The sequence below is a fragment of the Hydra vulgaris genome, chromosome 09 (assembly GCF_038396675.1).
Source record: "Hydra vulgaris chromosome 09, alternate assembly HydraT2T_AEP".
In the NCBI taxonomy this organism is placed as follows: Eukaryota; Metazoa; Cnidaria; class Hydrozoa; order Anthoathecata; family Hydridae; genus Hydra; species Hydra vulgaris.
This window is the reverse complement of record NC_088928.1, coordinates 45787501-45807251: the sequence shown is the minus strand read 5'-3', so window position 1 is coordinate 45807251 and position 19751 is coordinate 45787501. Positions and strand designations below refer to the sequence as shown.

General features: G+C 26.9%; 1 protein-coding gene across 4 annotated transcripts in view; it reads right to left on the bottom strand.

Annotated features, from left to right (window-relative positions):
- LOC136084823 (uncharacterized) overlaps window positions 1–19751 on the bottom strand; it is a 174261-nt gene that overhangs the window by 111909 nt on the left and 42601 nt on the right. For all 4 annotated transcript variants that reach the window (XM_065805866.1, XM_065805867.1, XM_065805868.1 and 1 more), the window contains 2 exons: window positions 16047–16385; window positions 5536–5994 (listed from right to left, as the gene is read on the bottom strand). In XM_065805866.1, the coding sequence (XP_065661938.1) occupies window positions 5536–5994; window positions 16047–16385 (798 nt within the window). The remainder of the gene's footprint in view (window positions 1–5535; window positions 5995–16046; window positions 16386–19751) is intronic.

Sequence of the window (19751 nt, the reverse complement as noted above, 5' to 3'; positions counted from 1 at the left end):
AATAATATAATAATGAGGAAATAAAAAGTTTTATTTATAAAAGAAAAAAAAGTCTTTTATAACAATAGCCTTTTACAAAAAATGTCTTTCATAAATGAACTTGGATTACAGCCTAGAAAAGTTTTTATATTTAAAAAAACGTTGATCTTTTACAAAAAAATTCGATAAATAAAAATTCTAATTCTAATTATTGAGCCTCCTAAAAGCTTAAAAGAAAAATTTTTAACAAAACAAAATTTTCAATTGTGGAAAAATATTAAATTTGGAAAGAACAATTATTATAATTTTTTTTACAAGGAGGGGGAAGTGGAGGAAGGCGGAAACCGTATAAATATTAAAGTATAAATTTATTATTGCAGTATTAAAGTATAAATTTATTATTGCTTTAAAAAAACTTTAACAACAACTTTTTACAATATAAAATTAAGATGTAGCTTGTTTTGTCATAAATAAGTTAAATTATATATAACAAGAAGTTTTACAAATTTTTAGCTGCATTTAGAAAAGTTAAAAAATGCAGTAACGTATTTTTATTAATAGTGATGTTTGATACCTATATTGTAAGTTATAACAATGCCTACAAAAAAAATTATCAAGGTGACATAACTATTTTGATCATCAAAATACCCCAAAATATATGCCTTTATTATCTAATTTACATGTAATCAAAGTGGTCTTAAAAATTTTTAATTTAAATTTGTATCCACCATGAGAAAGATTGTCTATGTACAAAATTTCAGGATGATACCTCATTTGATTTATAAAATATTGCTATTTAACAACAAAAAAATGTTTTTCAAAAAATGCTGAGTTAGCATAAGTAAGATATTTATATCCTGAATATCTCAAGAACCACATGGAGGTTCCAAATTTCAGATTTTCCTAAATTTCATAAACCCTATAACATATAAAAAAATTAGCAAAATCTAAAAAATGGTGTGACATTAGCCTGCTGATTTGAGATGGAATTACCCTAAACTAATAATTAAACCCAAAAAAATCATTGTTGTTTAATAATAAGCAGCCTTGGATTAAAAAGACCATTGGTTTGTTTGATGTTGCTATGGGTACTTTTGACAATGCAGAGGTATATGAGTTAGTCGAAATTTTTCTTCTTTTTCAGCTTTCCCAGCATTTTAGAAAAACAGATTTTGGCTTATACTGAAATGATGGGTTAGTGGTTTTTAAAAATACTTGTGGCCATCTCATGGATACAATAAAAAACACAAATTTTTAAAAATAACAAACACTCTATCTTTAAACAATGTAACATAAAAGTTTTAAACTTTCTTAACATGACACTTAACCTTAATGACCAATCTTTAAGACCATTTCGAAAACCAAATAATGAACTAAAATATATACATGTTGATTCCATCATTCTCCTAGAGTTTTAAAGCAACTTCCTCCTTCTGTAGAGTTAAGGCTGTCAGCTAATTAAACCTAATGAAGCTATTTTTTCAAACTCTGCCGATATGTATTAAAATGCATTTAAAAAGTCTTGTATCAAATATAAATTTAATTATATTCCAAAACTTATCCAATATCTATCAAAAAACTGTAAGCGCAATCAAATCTTTTTAATCCCCCATATAGTAAAAATGTTTCTATCAAAATTGGTTAACTTTTTTTAGATTTAATAGACAAACACTTATATGCTGGCTATTAAACGCCACAAGAATTGAATAGAAATACTCTAAAGGTGAGTTAATGTTGTATGCCAAACTCGAAATTAATCGTTACCTCTCATAACCTTTATATAATGAAAACAACACTTCAGATTACAATAAACATAGCAATTGTATTATTAAAATCAAGTGCCGTTTGCATCAACAGTGCCTTGTAAATTGTAAAATTTGTTTCTCCACGCAGCGGCCTTATTTGTCAAGGATTGTGTTTAGGAGTAATAGAGTTGAAAGAGGGTTATAACCTTAATAAAGTAGCCTCCTCGTCAGTACTGGCCTTTTTGGCCTTGGGGTGTTTAATTAACAAAAAAATAAGTAAATAACATAGTGTAACAAGCCACTCTACACCCAAGCACAACGGATGGAAACGAAAAAGTTTTGGAGATAGTGAAACCACATTCAAACTTAGATACACTAACTACGCAAAATCTTTTAATATCAAAAAATATAAAAATGATGCAACCTATGTCTATACGAAAAGTATGTCATGATATCTTACACCAATGATAACTTATTAAATAAGAGTATCTAAATATAATGTCTACATTTAGATGCTAATAAATTAGTATTTAAATGTAGACATAAAAGCAAATTTCTTCTTGCAAAATTCGATAAAGGGTGATTATTCAGCCGTTTTTAAATTTTTCTTTTTTCATTTTGTTGTTTGTTGTTATGATGACAGAGCACACACCACTGTACCATTATAGTTTAACAGGTTTTTTGTTTCTTGATTTGTATTATATGGCTGATGATTGCCTTTAAGCATGAGACTATTACTAAAAATGAAACTATTATTAGTTGTTTTTTTTTGTTTATAAATTTGTATATATGCATAATTCTCTACAATAATATAAATATAGATAATATAAATATACAAAAGTACAAGAGCTTTTGTATTTTATTTGCAAATACAAAATATCATTTTACATATATATATATATATATATATATATATATATATATATATATATATATATATATATATATATATATATATATATATATATATATATATATATATATATATATATATATATATATATATATATATATATATATATATATATATATATATATATATATATATTTAAATATATGTTTAACAAAAAAAGAAATTATATATCTCAAAAACTATGAATGGAAAACTAGCAATTTTTATGTGTTACCGAAAATTCACAAATCTAATGCAATAGAAAATTTTATAAAATAATCTAATTAAGAATATATTGAATGTTTATGCCCCGATGATCTGAATGGAAGACCAATAGTTGGAGGTTCTTTTTCGCTTTCTAAAATAAAAGCTTCCCAAAATCTGATTGGTATATCATCATTTAATTTACTTATCCAAAATTTAATTGCTTCTAAACCTAGTTCATGAGAAATACTAGTATAAAGATTAGAAATATCAACACTGTATTAAGTAGTATTTTGGTACTCCATATTGTTAGGTAGTACTCTAATGAAATGCCAATCATCTTACATGATGATATACCAATCAGATGTTCGGAAGCTTTTATTTTAGAAAGCATGAATTTTATTTTAAAGAACAATAATTTTACTTTCAATAGTGAGTTTTTCAATCAACTAATTGGAACAGCTATGGGAAAAAAAATGGCTCCACCATATGCTTGTTTAGTAGTAGGATATCTTGAAGAAGTGAAATTATTTCCTAAATTTTTACCAATTTTTTTCAACAAAATTCAATTTGAGAATATTCAAAACAATTTCAAAAGATACATGGATGATGGTTTTGTCGCTTTATTAAAATCAATTTATGTTAATTTGCTGTTACAGTGTCTCAACTCTTTACACCCCGATATCAAATATACAAAAGAACAATCTAAAATTTCATTTAGGAATACCGCACAGTATCAATTTTTAGAGAAATTAGAAATTAGAAATTAGAAATTTTTAGAGAAATAAAGTTTTTAGATATAACAGTAATTCTACATGATAACAACATTATTGAAACAGATATTTTTTATAAACCTACAAACTTCTATGACTAAATTACAAAAGCCATCACCCTAAACACACAAAGGAAAATATACCTTTTACATTAGCTAAACGAACCATTTGTTTCGTATCTAATCCAAAAAAAATGGAAATCAGAATTCAACAACATTTTTTGGGAATCAGACTTCAACAACATTCAACTTCAAAACATTTTTTAGTTCGATGCAATTACCCAGTAAAAATCATTAATAATGGAACCTTTATAGCTCAACTACAGGGACCAGCACCGCAAAAAAGAGAAAAGAACAAAATTATACCTTTTGTAACTACAAATTTTGCAAATATTTATTTTGAAAATTTGTTAACTACTCTAAATGGTATTTTGATACTATCTGTTTTAGACAATAATTTAAAATCAGTTTTTGAAAAGACTTCTATTGTACTATCACAAAAAAAAAAAAAAAAAAATATATGTATATATATATATATATATATATATATATATTTATGCGTGTGTGTATATATATTTATCTGTGTGTGTATAGGAAAACTATACATATTGTGTACCTTTTAAAGTTATTAAAAATAAATTTCAGTAATATAAATAATCTTAAAAGTTTTTAAACACTTTAGTAACTGTTGCATAAACTGCAATTTGTCAGTGGCTTGAATATCAGTACACATCAAATTAAAATTAAGAATATGCGATTGAAATTTATAGATAAATTACAACTGTTATAAAAAGTTTGTTAAAATATTTAAAATAGACTTAAAAATATATTAAATAATGAACTTACCATATTCCTTATAATACCGTATATAAGTCTATTCCACACTGATCATTGGTTTATTTATTTGTTTTATTTCAATAATTTTAGTAAGTGGTGGAAAATAAAAACCTTCAACATCATTGCTTTAAGCAAATAATTAATGTTTACTACTTTATATTTTCTTTTTGTGAAATTGTAATCTTCCATAAAAAAAAACTTAGACGAGCTAATTAGTTTTTTCTTCAATAAGTATCTATAAAATTTTTATTAAATTTGTGTTCAGACCACTTGCACATTACCAAGTCCCTCGCCCCATTAATTAATTTAAAAAAAAATAAAACTTTTAATGTTATATCATTTTTCCAATAAGAAAGAAAGTTGTATCTTATTTTGTGTGTTTAATGCACAAACTAAATTATTAACCTAAGCACACTAATAACGTAAGTACCTCTATGACATATGTGTAACAAATTTTTTCCAATGTTTTGATTTTTTTTAGAATTGTTAAGCTTTTTTTAACACTCTTCCTTTCATTTGTTATAGCATATAATATCTTTATATATGTTTTAAAAAAAATCAAATTTGTTTCATTTTGCATTTTAGAAAATGGGAAAATATTTGAAAAAAAAACAAACTAAACATACTAGCAAAAGGTTTTGAACTTGCGCATTTTACCTCTTAGTTAGTAGCCAAAGTGGTAAGCTTAGTGAGCTTACCACTTCCGCTACTAAAGCATAGTTTGTTTTTAATTTTAACACTATTTAATAAACAAAAGACTTTATAAAACTTTATAAAACGACAAAAAATATAAACCAAAATTGGGAAGATGCTGTTTTCATGTAAAAGTAAATCTGTGAAAATTTGATATAATTTTTAAAATTACATAATTTGAAGTTTATATAAGTTAGACATTTGTATACATTTTCATTCTCATTTTTATATAAAAAAAAGTGCTGCCACACTTGCTTGCCATTAACTCGGCTTTAATGGCCCCCATGAGTTCTAAGCAAACTTGTACAAGCTAGCAACAACAGCAGCAACTTTAAGTTCAATAATAATATATTATAGGATTATTTAAAAAATTTTAAAAACATTATTTAAAAGATAAAAATATAAATCATTACTTGTCCACATTTCTTTTCTTGAAATTTATGACAACATTTTGGGTTAAGATTAGAATTCCCATCAATAAATGTTAAACCAATCCACAGTTGCATCACAATTTCAAAGTATTCTTCAGCACTGTTATAAACACCGCTGGATTTATCACTGGGTACTTTCATTACAGGTAACAAAGCAGGTTGAAAATACTTTACATTAGCAAGCCAAGATATATTAACATTTTGCCATGATGAACTTTCTGCTGCCACCTCAACCAAATTTGTTGAACTTTGTACTGACTTTAATGTTTCTTTTATAGCCCACGGTTTATCTAAGCTAGTTATAGTTTCTAAAATAGATTTAATGATCTCAAAATGGTCTGGTAAATCAGCGCTTAAAACACTAATTGTTGAACTCAAAATAGTTTTAAGCTCTTTTTTCACAATTTCTTTTTCTTCTTTCCATTGAATTGCAAGTAGCTTCTATAAATAGAACATTAACCAAGGTTATTCCAACTTAGTATGGAATGCAAGTAGTGCATGCTAAGTGTATGCACCACAAGTTGTGCCACATTCGTTTGAAATAGCAAACAAATGTTGTTAAATTTATTTTTGAACAAAATTATGAAAAAATAATCAGTGATGCAGACATACAGCTATAACTAATCCAAAACTCAAGTTGACATCTAAGACTAAGTGTTTGATCAAATCAAGGTAATAAAAAAAAAAAAAAAAAAGGTCAAGAAAAGGATCTTCAAAAAAAAATTAGTTGTGGTAACTATAGGGATAAAACTAAAAATTAATTTGCATAGTTAACTTGAAAGTTTTCCAGGACAGCTAAAGCTTTTTTGATTTATTTAAATATTTCCAAAAAAAAACAGTATTTTACTTAAACTTTTTACAAACTTTAACTGAAAAATTTTAGTCTGCTGAAAATTTCAAGTTAATATAAAAATATTGTGTTGATGTTTATTGAAAATGATATTTTTAATAATGCAAATATTATTCAATTAAACAAACAAGGTAGAAACTAACAACGAAAAAAAGCACTATTTCCATATAAATTCTGGGCCCTTCACTGGCATGTGCGGTTGTTTAAAAGATATGATAAATCACAACTTACAGCTAGAATTAGTAACCTAGCAAATTAAAATAAATTTCTATCAAATAATAATTCATTAACTATAGAACCAGACAGAATGTCATATGAATCCCACTGAAAAGACATAACCATACGTTTATTTCGTGAGTAATATGTAACTAAATATATATATTTATATCATAACTAAATAAATAGTTTCACTAAATTTAAATTTTATATATGATACCAAAGTCATCACATCATCTATTATTTATAAAAACCATTATATATATACTACAAAAATTGAAGAAAATGCAGTAGATGATCAAATTCAACTGGTTAAAAACATACAAAAAGGTATATAAACAGCAGAAAGAAAATCATTTTTATTTTAAAAGTGAAAGCACCAAACCTCTTCTGTAAAAGAGAATAACCTCAAATAGTTATCAGTTACACTATCTGTAGCTTCTGACCAAACAGACAAAGTTGAAATAAAAACATAGGATAAAGCTATTACACTCCTAATAAAAAATGACCCAATACCAAAATTATTAAAGAAGCATGAAATTTATCAGAGCTATGTTTTGGTAGATCAAATCAATTAGTGAACTATTGATGAAAGCCTCAAATATTAAAGGTGTATAATAGTATATACATTAACAAGAGCTTCACTGATTATCCATTATTCCACCAAGATTTCCTAATTTGATTACAATTATAAACATCCGTAATACATGTAGTCTAAAAGATACTAGTATAAAATATAATATTATTTAGTAAATTCACCATCCCATAGCTATAAGGAAAGGGGACAATTTTGACCATAGTAGTCAAGAAATTACTAAATTTTATGCATTTTTATTTGAAACTCTTTTAATGCCAAACCCAAAACTTTGAAGCAATAACCCTGGTAAGGGATAAGTTTTGGAGTTAGAGTAATTAGAAATCTAATTATGAGAGATAACTTCCTTCACCAACAAATATCACCAAACTTTTTTCATGGTTTGGTCAAATTTTAAAAGGATTTTTATATATTTATATTTTATATATGTGCTTGTTGTATATTTTTGATGATTAAACATATTTATCTTTTCTTTTTTTTTCTTTTCTTTTGATTTTTTAAAAGCTTAGTAAAAGCACTGATAATTTTTAAAATTTGGTAAATGTAAAAATAATATAATTGATAACTTAGGAAAATCAGTGCTTTAAATATAATCGAAATTAATCTAAACTAACATAATTACTAAAAAAAAAAAAAAATATATAAAAAAATTGATTTTTTTTTAGCACTTACTTAATATTGCAGTGGTAAAAAAATATTTGTTTCATGAATAATTGAATTATTATTTAACTATTCTCTTCTTCTGTTATCAGGTTTTGAATCCTTTTTTAAGAAAATGGTTAAACTTGAACTTTTTTTAACCATAAAAATGTAAAAATTGATTAAAATTGCAATAAAAATGTAAAAATTAATTAAAATTGCTATAAAAATGTAAAAATTGATTAAAATTGCTTTAAAAATTGCTATAAAAAATTGCTATATAAAATCAATTTTTTGCAAAATGACAAAATGTAATTTAACTTGAACAAAAACACATCTTGGCATTATAACTGCTAATAACCAGTTAAAAATTCCAGAGCATCAGTTTATCAGTGATAATAGAGTAAATAATATTTTTGGGAAAGTTTTTGTATATGTAAAAAAATTATATTATTTATTTTCGAAGATCCAACCTTAAATCCAATTTTCTTAATGCCCTTTGGCCTGAAATGACTATTTGATCAAATCATTTAAAAAACAACTCGAATAGATAATTATTTATGAGCACTAAGTAATTAGTGCTGAAATTAATTGCTTGCTTATATATTATTGAAAAAAGCAATCAACTAAAAATCATAACTCATAAAAATAACAACTTATTTAAGTATTTTATCTGTTCACAATGAACCAGTGACCGCCAGGTTTGAAGTCTTCCCACATCAGATTTTTTTTTATAAATATTTAGTTGTATATATGAAAATAAATATTTGGTTAGTAAAAACCTCTAGGGGAATGGAAAAATGTATGAAAATCAAAGAATAAAAATTATAATTTTTAGTTAAAAAAAATCCGCCATTTTCAGAAAAAAAGGCTATAATTTGCTAATCAAATATCGGCGTAGTTTGATTTTAGACATACTCTGGTACACAACGACAAGTTTTATTAAATGGCGGTCAACAATCTATGTGCTGTTTGTTTTAAAATCTTTGGTAAAAAGTCAGCAAAGCTTCATAAAATATCTAAAGCTATTGAAGAAAAAATAAAAACCTTTATTTGGGATAGCTATGATCAAAATTTAGCAAACCATCCTAAAGTTATTTGTAGCAATTGTTATAAAAACCTTTGTTTGGAAAAAAACGATACAAAATACCTTGATAAGTGGCTAAAGCAAATTTCTCAGGTTAGTTGATAAAATTAATAAAAAACTATATTTAAGACTTAGTGTTTAATTAAATAAAGTTGTTTTATTTTTTATTAATTTTAAAAAAAGAAAGAGCTGTGTCTCAATGAACTTTAATAAACTTGAAAAAAAAACAAACATTTAAACAGCTTGTTTTAGGAACTAATTGTCATCGATGTGTTTATTTTTATTGTGTTATATTTTTTATATTACTAATTTATATAGCTTTAGATTTTTTTTTTTGATTAGATAAACCGTCAAGATATCAGAAGAACTTCAGATGTTTCAGAAATATCAAAAGATGTTAACATTATTACTTCTGAGTTAAATGAAGATAAAAATGAAAGGATGTGCCTAAAATGTTATGGAGTTGTTAAGTCAGGCATTATTCATCTTTGTAGTGATGTTCAAGCTGTGAAAAATTTAGTTAATGCAGCATATGCATTGGGATCAGCAAGTGCAGAACGTGTCGCTTCAAGTATTTTAAAAACAAAAATGGAAAAGGAAAATATTTTTAGAGGTGAAAAATTCACAATTGCTACTTATGGGAAACCATTAACTATTGTTGCCGGAACTACTGACAATAAATGTGACCGTGCTAATTTTAGTCAAGTATCTTTTGGAACAATCATTGAGCTTATAAAATGTTTAGAACTATCTCAGTGTAAAACCAAAAAAATGTGTTCTATATTTAGAAAAAGTCTTGGCTTTCAAAGTAGCATTGAAGGAAATATTGTTAAAAAATTAGAGGCTTTAAAAGCAGAAATGAATGAATATTTTTCATGTAAAGAAGAAGAATTTGTTGAAGCTGGTGATATAGTAAATAAATCAATGGTTTATATTAAAGATATTGATGAATTTATACATGATATAATCACTGAAAGTAATATTGACCCTCTTTCTACAATTGTAAGAGTTGCTGTGGATTCTTGTCAAGGTTTTTTAAAGGTCACTATGAATGTTTTTAATCCGCATGATAAAACTAGCAACCAACCTGACCTTGATGACTCTGGAGTTAAGCGTTGTTTTATTGTTGCTATTGTAGAAGAAGTGTCTGAACACAATGGAAATCTTAGAAAATTAGTTGATACTCTTAATCTTCAAAATATTAAGTATTCTGTTGCATTTGATTTAAAGTGTGCAAACTCAATGTTTGGCATTACAAGCCATGCTGGAAAATATAGTTGTTTGTGGTGTGAAGGAGAGAGTCTTTTGGATGGTGGAGAAAAACGAACTCTTGGTTCCCTCGATTATCATTACAGTAAATATACAGAAGCTGGAAAACCAAAATCAAAGATGGCTGATTATAAAAATGTTATTAATCCAAGATTATTATATCTTGAAGAGGATCCATACACAATTATTGAAAATTTAGTTCCAGTACCTCAGTTGCATACATTAATCGGAATAGTTACAACTTTTGGAAAACTATTATCGAAACTATGGCCTGGCTTTGAAAAGTGGTTAAACTCAAATTACATATTTTTCAGAGGTTACCATGGCATTGGATTTGATGGCAACAATGCCAACAGACTTTTAGATAAGTTAGATGTTCTTTCTCGTGATATTGCTGATCAAGGAAAGCTTGATTTACTACCAGTAATTGAATGTTTAAGAAAGTTTCAATCAATGAAGCAAGCCACCTTTAAAGAAAAAGTTGGTGATATTGAATCTGTTGTTTTCCAATTCAAGATGTCTTATGCTAATTTAAGGGAATATATTAATACTTACTTTGAAAACATTTCTTTGAATATACCGTGGAAAGTTCATATTGCAGTTAACCATATTGTACCATTTCTAAAAAGTACCAATACTGATAATGGGCTTGGAATTTACTCTGAACAAGCAGGTGAATCTGTTCATCATGAGTTTAAAAAGACATGGAATAAATATAAGAGACGACAAAGCCACCCAGACTATGCTAAACGGTTAAAGTCAAGTGTTGTGGAATTTTCAACATTTAATAAATAGTTAACAAGTTTACTGATCAATTTAATATATTTTGCTACACAACTATGTCAAAATTATTATTTACAAAGTATTTTAATAGCATTAAAAATACTTTTAATTGAGTATTGATAAAATAGAATGCTATTTTTGTATTTCAAAGCTTAGTCAAGATATTTTTCACATTAAATGCATTTTGTTGTTGTTTTTATATCTACATTCTTTTTCTTTGTAATCTGTTATATAAATGTTCTAACACTTTTTTAATGCCTTTATATTATGGGAGTACACAAGTACAGAGTAAAATAATAGGTTTCTTCATGAAATAATGTGAAATATATGAACTTCAATAAGGTTAACGCTGTACCGCCCCTCCCCTTTTATCTGAAGTTTAGATGTGTAAAAATTTTATTCTAGCCATTCCTATGGAGGTTCTTAATACCTTTACTTAACTTATATACTATGTTACTTCTTAATAAGAAAAAAAAATTGGATGTGGGGAGACTTCAAACCTGGCGGTTATTGTGGTTCACAGTGTGTTAAGTAAAATATTTCATAAACCATTGTTAAATAAACATAAGAGTATGTCATACATAAAATTTTCAAAAAAAAAATAGGGATTAATTTTGTCATTATAAAAAAAAGTTAATTTTTTTTAGCGTCTTATAAAAAAGAATCCACAAATTGCAATTTACCTAATTCAGTTTTAAGGGCTAAAAAATTAGCACACACAATTACTATTAGAGTTCAAAAGCAGAGAAAGCCTTATGAATTTAATTTAAAAGGAACATATATACAATCTAACAAAAGTAAAGTTATTAGAAAAACCAATTGCAAATTTCGATGCCATTTCTTTTGTTACACATTGGATAAACCAGGTTGTGCAGGTTTGCAAAATTGCAGGTTAGCAACAGAAACAAGGGCAAGAAAAAAGAAACAATAATGGTGCTTTTGCATTTAAACAAGGAATATGAACTCTACATTAATTAATTAGTTATGCATATACTAGAGCTCTGCGAATTAGCAGTATTTGATTTGCTAACCGAATCAAATCTTGAATCAAGTTACTATTTAAAAAAAATTCAAAAAGTTTAAGCTTTTTATCTCTATATTCTTACGAATTACAATTACACAATTAGAATGTTATCTTAATAAGCTCTTTTTGTTTCTTTTCTCCCAAACTAAATGCTCCGCATGTTGCTTGGAAAGACGTAATACCCTTTCTAAGCAACAAGCGTACAGGAAGAAAAATGTCTTTACTAAATTCAAACCTGATTTCCAACTGTGTAGTAAGAACATTAACAAATTTCCTTATCCCTTATTTATTAATTGAGCAAAGAATTTTTCAAATAAATTTTTCAAAATTGTAATGCATGAATAAACTAAATTAAAGCTCATGCTTTTTTCCACACTTAAAATAGTAATGGCTTCAGATACTGCATTTAAAATAGGTGTGAGAGTTATCAATAATTGCACTTGCATTTCAATAATTGCTTCTTGCATTTCTTGCAAATCAATAATGAGTGAAGAAATCCAACTATTTTATAAGCTTCAGTAATTAATGTCAAAAGAATTGGTTGGCTATGGATAGCTGATTTCATACAAAGTTGGAGTTTAAGAGCACTGCAGTCTTGCCAATCAATTCCAAGAAGTTTAAGAGCACATGACATACTAGGATTAGTGTCAGTGTGTGGACAGTGATGGATCTAGCATTTTTTGGAGTTCAAGAAAGCTAACTTTCAAACATGGAACAAAACCTAAACATTTGTGTGTTTATACTTATGTCAAATAATTGTGCTTTGCAAAAGGTTGCGGCGATTGGAGGCTGGGAACAAAATGGTCTAAAATTGTATCCCCTCCTCCAACCTAAAAGTGTGGGCAACAAGTTGATAAAATATTTTTTGTACTTAACTAAACTTATATTTATTGATAAACTTTCTGATACATGTTAATATTTAACAACTTTTTAACGCTGTATGTATGAAAAGAAACAACAATAAAAAACAAAGAAATGATTCAAAAAACTTGATTCATTTTTTCTGAATCAAATATTGAATTAAAGCACCAATAAATTTAAAAATCAAATTGATTTGCAGGGCCCTAGCTATTACATAACATATAGCATAGTATGTTAAATTTGGAATTTATCAGAAGTTCAGTGGAACAAATGTTTTCTTATATATATATCATGTTTTAAACGGAACAAAACACCACATTTTGAATAGATTTTGAAACAATATCCCTAACTTTGACTGTTTGACCTTTCAAAAGAAAAATAAATTTGAACTAATGATAAGCCCAATCAACTACAGAACACTTCATTTTAATTATAAACCACATATGTATGCTCAAGCCACAAATTAAAAATAACTTTTAGCTTTTTCAAAATATCACCTTATAAGCCTTGTTGACTTAAGTAATGTAAAGTTGTATGTAATGTAAAAAAAAATGTTTGTAAAGATGTGTGTAATGTAAAAAAAAATGTTATGTAATGTAAAAAAAAAAATTTGTATGCAAATACATGTTGATCAAAAACATTTTTTTTTGTTTAGTCTCTCTTCATATGAGTTTATAATTTACTATCCTTATCAGACCTAGTCATTGATTTTATATTTTATATTAAATCACAGTTATAGTTTAGTCAATTTCTTTGGGAACCATCCAGTTATAAAACCTAAAAGCTGTTCTTTTGGTTGGTTTGTTCAAACCTTTTGAAGATGTATAATGGGTCAAATAGCTACTATGTAGTTTTCCTAATTTATAAAACTTGTCTTTTCCTTTCTATTCTTTGATAATGTCTTTTAGTAGTTGGATCTTTGATCAAAACCAAAGTAGAAGTGTTTTCCTACTTACCTATATACCCTTTATAGTTTTTGCCTACCTACATATATACCCTTAATAGTAATTTCTATTACATATATACCCTTCATAGTAACTTCTATGACATATATACCCTTAATAGTAATCAACCCATAATAATACCTACATATATACTCTTAAAATGTACTTCAAGAATTAAATCAATGATCAAAATCAAAGTAGAAGTTTTTTTTCCATCTATATGTTTTTTTACATCTATACCCATAATAGATTCTTCAATAATTAATTTTTCTGAGGAAACCCAATTTTTAGTTATAAATTGTTCTCTGACACTCCAAAAGATTTTAGAATTACACAAATAAACCATTTTTGGAGTCAATCCATCAGATTTAATCAAATCTTCAATATTTTCTATTTGAATGTGTAAATTATTATGACTTTTATTGGAATTTTTCCTTATTTTACAAAGATGCAAAAGTTGTTATTTTTCTTTATCCTGCCTAAACATGCTTTTTTCCTGTCTTTTTGTTTTTTATTTTGTCAACTTGATACTTTTGGTAGTCTGGTTTTTCTCCAACTTTGTCTCTTTGAGATTTGAGCCATATTTAATCAAGTTTCGGCACCTTAGTATCTGAAGATCAAATGCAAAAAATATGAATTACAGCTATTAAACTAAAACAATTTTATACCTCCCTACATGGAGCATTTTCATTAAGACAAAGTAATATGTTAATCAACCTTTTTGTTTTATCCAACAATTTGTTCACCTTACCTTGCCAGAATTTGAAAATTTTCAATTTTGGTTCTGCTTAATTAGAAATGTCTCTAAACTAGTTCCAGAAAGATAAAATTTTATCTTTCATCATTTTATCAGCATTTTTTGAGAGATTACTAAAGGGCCCTTTAACAAGGCTAGGCTGAGAAAAAAAGATGTACTGAGAACATTATTTTAAACCAATTCTACCAATATCGAGATATTATTTTAGACATAGATGACATCACTTACAAAAATTATCAAATTTAAACTTTTCTAAAATTTTTTGTTCGAAACAATTTAAATTGTAAGATTTCCTATCAATTGGGCATTGAAGACTCAGATATCAAGATTGACAAAATAAAACAATTATTGTGAATAAGTGTACCTTTTCTTAGTACATCTCTCCTGGTAAAAGCTAGAGTTTCTAGCCAACCTTTTTCTACTACAAAGTATTAAATCAAATCATTTGTAGAGAAACCTCTAGTCATTATAATTTTGAACTCTCCATAACACAATATTTTATTTTGTTCATTATTTGCAATAAAACAAAAACTATTATATCAAAAGTCACTAGTAAAATACGTCAAACTACTTTTTATTTATTATAGACTTTTAATTAACTTCACTACTAATTCTAAACAAATACAAATTACTAATTGTGCTCTATGATTCTGCGGTTGGAAGTGGGCTCGGTTAATTAAAAATATGAAAAAAACAATTTCATTAAATTTTGCCATAAATATGTTGTTTCTATCTTTTTTTTTACATCTTTCATATTGATTTTCAAAAAAAAAATCTTTTTAGATAAATCTTGATTAGCATACCCCAAACCATAATAAAATCACTCCTTAATTATCATTTTCAAAAAAAAAAAAATGTACCCTAATAAACAGACTAATTAAACTTTGTTAATCCTACAAGAGATTTATTCAAATAAGAAAAAAGATTATTCAATTTTTATCAATTTTGAAACAGAAGTAAGGTTAATGATTAAATTAACCACTTATCATAAATGCACTTGAAAAATATTTTCCATTACCAATTTACTTCAGAAAGCATATGATCCAAAAATAAAACAAATTTAGTTTTAATTTTGTTTAAAATAATGAACCAATTAACAACTTCTACCCTGTCAAATCAGTACAATTAAAGTTACTTAGTATGCTAAAAACAAACTCTACAAGTAATAATAACATGCTAGTGGCGACAATATTTAAAACAGAAAGCAGCCAATCATATTTAACAACCAATCCTATTTAAAACCCAACAAAAGATAATACTTCAAATAAAGTAATAATTCTTCAACAGACAAATAACACAGACATAAACTAAATAACAAATAACTTGACCAATAAAATTAGTTTTAACATAACATAGAATGCAAAGTTGTTGACTTCATAAAACGCAATTTGTGCTCAGGGCAATAATTTTTAACAAGATTTAATATATATGTACAAAAATATTATTGTTTAAAATAATTAATTGTAACCTTAACCATGTTATGAACCATTTCTACTTTGCTCAATATTTCATTTGAACCTTTGCTTCCTAATAAATAATTTTTAACCGCTGTTTTGATTTGCTCAATTGGAGGATAAGCATCTTGAATGACTGAGATTGAAACTTTATTTAAAGCTCCTAACATCACTTCTAAATGTTGTGTTGAGAGTTGATTAACGATTTCCCAACATTTCAACCAAAAACTTGATGCTGATGCAATTTTATCTTCAATTTGAGAATGCGAAATATTAGGACGTCCTATCAACTTGAGTAAAATTTCACATTTTTCTAGTATTTTTGATGATGACTTGTTAATAATTGAGGGTTCCTAAAAAAAATTTAATAATTAGTATAATTAAGTAGCTACTGCAGATTACTATTAAGTAGCTATCCGCAAATTGAGGTCTGAACTGTTCTTAAACACTTTGCTAATTTTGATTTATAATATGATGACTTTATTCCAGAAATTTATCTATGTGTGTGTGTATATATATATTAGTTAGATGAATAAGAAACATGCTGAAAACATACCAAAATAGCAGGCTGCTGGGGGCTTCAGTACATACATCAAATGACTAAATAGGTAGAATATTCAAGGAGTGCAACTACATCAACTAAGGGTTTGTGGCAGCAATCTTCTGTTTTATTATTCTACATTTTTTTCTTCTTTTTTTAAAAAAGCCTTATGGAATAAAGTAACCAAAAAATGTCAACAAATTATATCTATATATACATATAGTATATATACAATAATATCTTTCAAATTAATTCAGGATTTATATATATATATTTACTTATATACATATATACATATATATATATATATATATATATATATATATATATATATATATATATATATATATATATATATATATATATATATATATATATATATATATATATATATAAAGACCTCGAAATAACTAAAACAACTTATTTTAAGTGTCTTGAGGGCAAGACTAATACAGGTATTGTGATATATTTTTTCCTATGGAATAAATAAATATATGAACATTTGATTAAAATTGTATCATTTTTTTTTCTCCCCTAAAAATAGTATAATTTACATTTTTATTTGGCTGATATTTAGTTATTACGCGGTGTGGCGTTTTCATTTAGATTCATAGTAAGGTTTACAAATGTCTATATTCAGAATAAGATTAAAATTACTCATTTAAATGTATGTTTAATATAACTAATATTTTAGATGTTATAACTACAATTTTACTTATCAAAAACAATTTATTTTAAATATTTAACAAGAATTTCTAAAAGTTTCAACTTCTTTTTATAATTTAAGTAATATGTTATGTGATTTTGAGTGTGTTTGATTATTTGTTAAGGAGGAAAGACTATACTAGAGTTTTCTTTTGCTTAGACTGGTGGGACTCCTGAAAGCAGAATAAACTTTGTACACAAAAAGTAATCTATTCTATTTTTTATCTCCATTGTTGTCATAAACAACATATTGTTGCATCACATCGAGAAGCCTTTCTCCAAATTTTATTTGCACATTTTTCAAAAACTTTAAACAAAGATTGAGCAGACTAGTAAACTGAAGTGCCCTGAGCATTCATGCTGCCTGAGACAGCGTAGTTTTTTTTATCAAGATCATTTAAATTGAACTTTTTTTAAACCTCTCCTTTTCTTTCTCTATATGTAAATATATTAAAGTAACTTCCTAAAAAATAGAAACTACCTAAATTTTCCTAGTATAATAATAATTACTGTTTTTATTAGCTTTTAATTTATCATTTACATTAAAAATTAATATTAAATTAAGTACTTAATATTATTATTTTTATACTAATGTTGTGGTCATACAAATTTATTAGACATCTAAAATCTCAAGCTAGTGGTGAGGTGGTTTTCTGCCCTCACCTTATTAGTGTCACCTTAGCTATCTATGAACTCAGGTTTAATGGAAGACATTATTTTTTAAGCATGAATAAGATGTACAAATGATTGACTAAAATAAATTATATGCAATGTTCTTAGCTAAAACAAAGTTTAAAAAGTGCTGATTTTATTATTATCATACAATAAAATAAGCAAATAACATAAAAATAATAACTAGAAACAAAATAAACTTCAACTTATCTATACATATATATGATCTAGATTTTAACTGATTTATACATATCTATGATATATAAACATATATAGTATATAAATATATATATACATATATATAAATATATATACACATATATATATGTATACACACATATATATATATGTGTATATATGTATATATCAGGATAACCTGATACTGGTAACACGGGTTACATGTTACCAAATCAGGTTATCCTGCTACAGGTAACATGTAACCCAATACAATCTGCTTCATGTCCTGCTGCTTTGTTGGATACCCCTTTTTAGGCAAAGGCTAGGAGATGTCAACTCCGACTTAAACCACCCTCTGCCTTGGGGCTCTTGGTTGAGTAAAGGCTAGAGATGGTAACTCGATAAAAATACTCATCTTGGGCAGATGTTAAATGCATCCGGCTACTGTCTTGTAGAAGGCCTCCTAGGCAAAGACTTAAGAGGTAAACATATTCTATCTATTGACCAGCTTTGCACCCCTTCTTCATCTATTAGGCTGGCGCAGATGTGTTTTTAATACATTGTTTCCAGTTTAAGATGTTGAATGCTGGATCTTCTTGACTCAATGCATGGGTTTTGCTTGTGTCTCTATTTTTATGACAAGGCAACGCATTCTATTATCTCTTAATGAGGGTGCAGCTCTAAAACTCAGTTTTATGTTTCTGAGGCCGGCTGGTAGTCAGGTTTCCGAACTCTGCGGTAGCTCTCAGAAAGACTGATTCTATAAACAGCTGAAAAATATCAAAGAATTAACTGTGCCATGTTGCGCATGGATAGTGTCCCTGTTTGTACTTTTCGTGTGCATTGCGGAAGCCACATTTGAAGCCCTTTTTTATGGCGTAGAGTTTATTAGTAGAAATGAGGCAATTGCTTGGGCTATTAAACAGTGTTCTGAGTACTATCTATGCTTTGGTTCAAGTTCGTCAATCTAATTTAAAAATGAATAAAGTCACAAAAACTATAAAACACAAAAAACCATCATCATCACCAAGTTAACTAATTATTAACCACAAGTATTAGTTTATTAACTAATACTTGTGGTCTTTGAAGTAACTTTTCTTCTGTTGAGTCTTATCTCTTGCAAAGTTCACCAGACCTATTCGCTCTTTGTGAGACTGATTTGAGTTCAGCTGTCTCATCTTGTGATCTTAGTGTTGATGGTTATCTTCCTTTAATTCGTAAAGACTCAAATAGTCACAGGCTTGGCATGGGCATTTTTATTCGTAAGAATTCACCCATTTGTCATGAAACTAGATTTGAATCCACAGACTATACTTTCATGTGCTTTTGTTTAGTACCACTTCACTCTATTGCCTTTCTCTTTGTCCTATATTGCTTTCCTTTATCTCAAGATTGCACTCTTTTTGATGATATTTCTGATCATATTGACCAAGCCCTCTCTCTTTATCCATCAGCTAATATAGTTGTTGTCGGTGACTTTAATGCTCACCACTCTGAATGGCTTGGCTCTAGTGTCAGTGACTCTGCAGGCATTAAAGCCCACAACTTTTGCCTATCTCAATCCCTAACTCAAATAGTAAACTTTCCAACTCGCTTTCCTGACAACCCGAATCATTTACCTTCT